This window comes from Culex pipiens, chromosome 3 (genome assembly GCF_016801865.2).
Source record: "Culex pipiens pallens isolate TS chromosome 3, TS_CPP_V2, whole genome shotgun sequence".
Classification (NCBI taxonomy): Eukaryota; Metazoa; Arthropoda; class Insecta; order Diptera; family Culicidae; genus Culex; species Culex pipiens.
Window position 1 is genome coordinate 58,190,766 of NC_068939.1, and position 2,998 is coordinate 58,193,763.

The window sequence follows — 2,998 nt, forward strand, 5'->3', positions numbered from 1 at the left end:
TAAACTATTCAGCACGTCCCCCGCACACACGACACACTCGCCACATCAAAGATCGTTCCAACAGGGCACTGCAGATGCTGGCTGTCCAGATTCATATCACAGTAAAAGTAACGCGTGCAGTCGCTCGGGTCCCGACTCAGTCCTGGCGATTGACACTGGAACCCCCCGGGAGAGTTGGTCGTATCCGACGATCCTTCGACGCAACGTCCCTCCTCAAAAACGTGGTTCGGATCACACCGGAACAGCCGCGGACTCAGCACTCCGGCCGTGTTGACACAGATGTAGTACAGATTGTCGGTTCCCGGCCAACCCCCGATGTCTCCGGCTCTTTCGCAGCTCCACTGTGGCTCCAGACAAACTTCATGATCCAAGGACAGCGAGCACTGGTTGGTGGTCGGTGAGAAGGCCGAGTTCTGGCACTGGATCTGGATGGACACCATGTTGCCTGCGTTGACGTAGCACATGTGATACGTCCGACAGTCGAAGGGGTTTGGGAAGACCCCTTCCGAGCTACACACGAAGACTCCCTCCTGGTTTTCCGGATGGCATGGCCCAATTCGTTGAGAGCAGCCTCCGTCTTGCTTGTTGCAGAAAAATCCCTCTTCAGTGTTGCAGGAATCGAACGGAATCTCCCGCCACTGACCACCGTTGAGTATGCAGTAAGACACGGTTGAACTATCGGAGCAGATGATCCCCTCGGTGGTGCACTCCCCCTGGCATTGCGTCACCGAAAGTATTCGAGTTTCAGCGGCAAAAGATTCGATGACCTGTGCAAAAAGCACCGTAATTTCGTTATAAGCGTGATTTTTAGTATTCAACGGATTTATCACCTACCAAAACGGTTGAAAATAGCACCAATGCACGAAAAACCATAATGGTCAAAGCACTTTAAACAGTCAAGCAAAGAACGTCCCGAAATCACACCTTTTACTGGGAAAGTTAGCAAGAATCCGTTGGAATTTATAGGCTCGAAGGCTGAAGAAATTGCTATCTTAGATAAACACTTGCCACACCCGCCGTCGGGTATGTTCTTCCCCAATTCTAACCGGTCAATCATTGGTTTGATGGTCGTCCACGGGCCAACTGATGGCCATTTCGGCAATGTTATCTGTCAACGGAAATAGTCCGTGGCTAAGTAAAGACAAGCAAGATATCGAGTGATAGACAGGGGGTTTAGAAGGCGGAACTGTGTGATGAAATGGCAATGAAATTGGTTAAAATTAAATAAAGTTTTTTTTTGCAACATACTTTCAAATGGCTCATAAATTAATAATAATAAGCTTGGTAATGAGAAACTTTGTTAATTCGTATTTAACTACTTGGAATGGCCGCGAACGTCTCAATTGAGTTTTCAAAATAACAAAAACAAAAACAAAAACAAAAACAAAAACAAAAACAAAAACAAAAACAAAAACAAAAACAAAAACAAAAACAAAAACAAAAACAAAAACAAAAACAAAAACAAAAACAAAAACAAAAACAAAAACAAAAACAAAAACAAAAACAAAAACAAAAACAAAAACAAAAACAAAAACAAAAACAAAAACAAAAACAAAAACAAAAACAAAAACAAAAACAAAAACAAAAACAAAAACAAAAACAAAAACAAAAACAAAAACAAAAACAAAAACAAAAACAAAAACAAAAACAAAAACAAAAACAAAAACAAAAACAAAAACAAAAACAAAAACAAAAACAAAAACAAAAACAAAAACAAAAACAAAAACAAAAACAAAAACAAAAACAAAAACAAAAACAAAAACAAAAACAAAAACAAAAACAAAAACAAAAACAAAAACAAAAACAAAAACAAAAACAAAAACAAAAACAAAAACAAAAACAAAAACAAAAACAAAAACAAAAACAAAAACAAAAACAAAAACAAAAACAAAAACAAAAACAAAAACAAAAACAAAAACAAAAACAAAAAACAAAAAACAAAAAACAAAAAACAAAAAACAAAAAAACAAAAAAACAAAAAACAAAAAACAAAAAACAAAAAACAAAAAACAAAAAACAAAAAACAAAAAAACAAAAAAACAAAAAAACAAAAAACAAAAAACAAAAAACAAAAAACAAAAAAAAAAAAACAAAAAACAAAAAACAAAAAACTAAAAACTAAAAACTAAAAACTAAAAACTAAAAACTAAAAACTAAAAACTAAAAACTAAAAACTAAAAACTAAAAACTAAAAACTAAAAACTAAAAACTAAAAACTAAAAACTAAAAACTAAAAACTAAAAACTAAAAACTAAAAACTAAAAACTAAAAACTAAAAACTAAAAACTAAAAACTAAAAACAAAAAAAAAACCAAAAAACAAAAAAAAACAAAAAACAAAAAAAAAAACAAAAAACAAAAAACAAAAAACAAAAAACAAAAAACAAAAAACAAAAAACAAAAAACAAAAAACAAAAAACAAAAAACAAAAAACAAAAAACAAAAAACAAAAAACAAAAAACAAAAAACAAAAAACAAAAAACAAAAAACAAAAAACAAAAAACAAAAAACAAAAAACAAAAAACAAAAAACAAAAAACAAAAAACAAAAAACAAAAAACAAAAAACAAAAAACAAAAAACAAAAAACAAAAAACAAAAAACAAAAAACAAAAAACAAAAAACAAAAAACAAAAAACAAAAAACAAAAAACAAAAAACAAAAAACAAAAAACAAAAAACGAAAAACAAAAAACAAAAAACAAAAAACAAAAAACAAAAAACAAAAAACAAAAAACAAAAAACAAAAACCAAAAACAAAAAACAAAAAACAAAAAACAAAAAACAAAAAACAAAAAACAAAAAACAAAAAACAAAAAACAAAAAACAAAAAACAAAAAACAAAAAACAAAAAACAAAAAACAAAAAACAAAAAACAAAAAACAAAAAACAAAAAACAAAAAACAAAAAACAAAAAACGAAAAACAAAAAACAAAAAACAAAAAACAAAAAACAAAAAACAAAAAACAAAAAACAAAAAACAAAAAACAAAAAACAAAAAA

The 2,998-nt window shown here is 30.1% G+C and overlaps 1 protein-coding gene across 1 annotated transcript; it reads right to left on the reverse strand.

Moving 5' to 3' along the window:
* On the reverse strand, positions 1 to 977 carry LOC120416053 (uncharacterized). Its single transcript, XM_039577715.2, has 2 exons — positions 835 to 977; positions 1 to 767 (listed from the first exon to the last, which is right to left on the reverse strand). Exons 1-2 carry the CDS (start codon positions 871 to 873, stop codon positions 9 to 11), a joined length of 798 nt encoding a protein of 265 aa, XP_039433649.1. The 5' UTR covers positions 874 to 977; the 3' UTR covers positions 1 to 8.
* Positions 978 to 2,998: the final 2,021 nt, after the last annotated feature.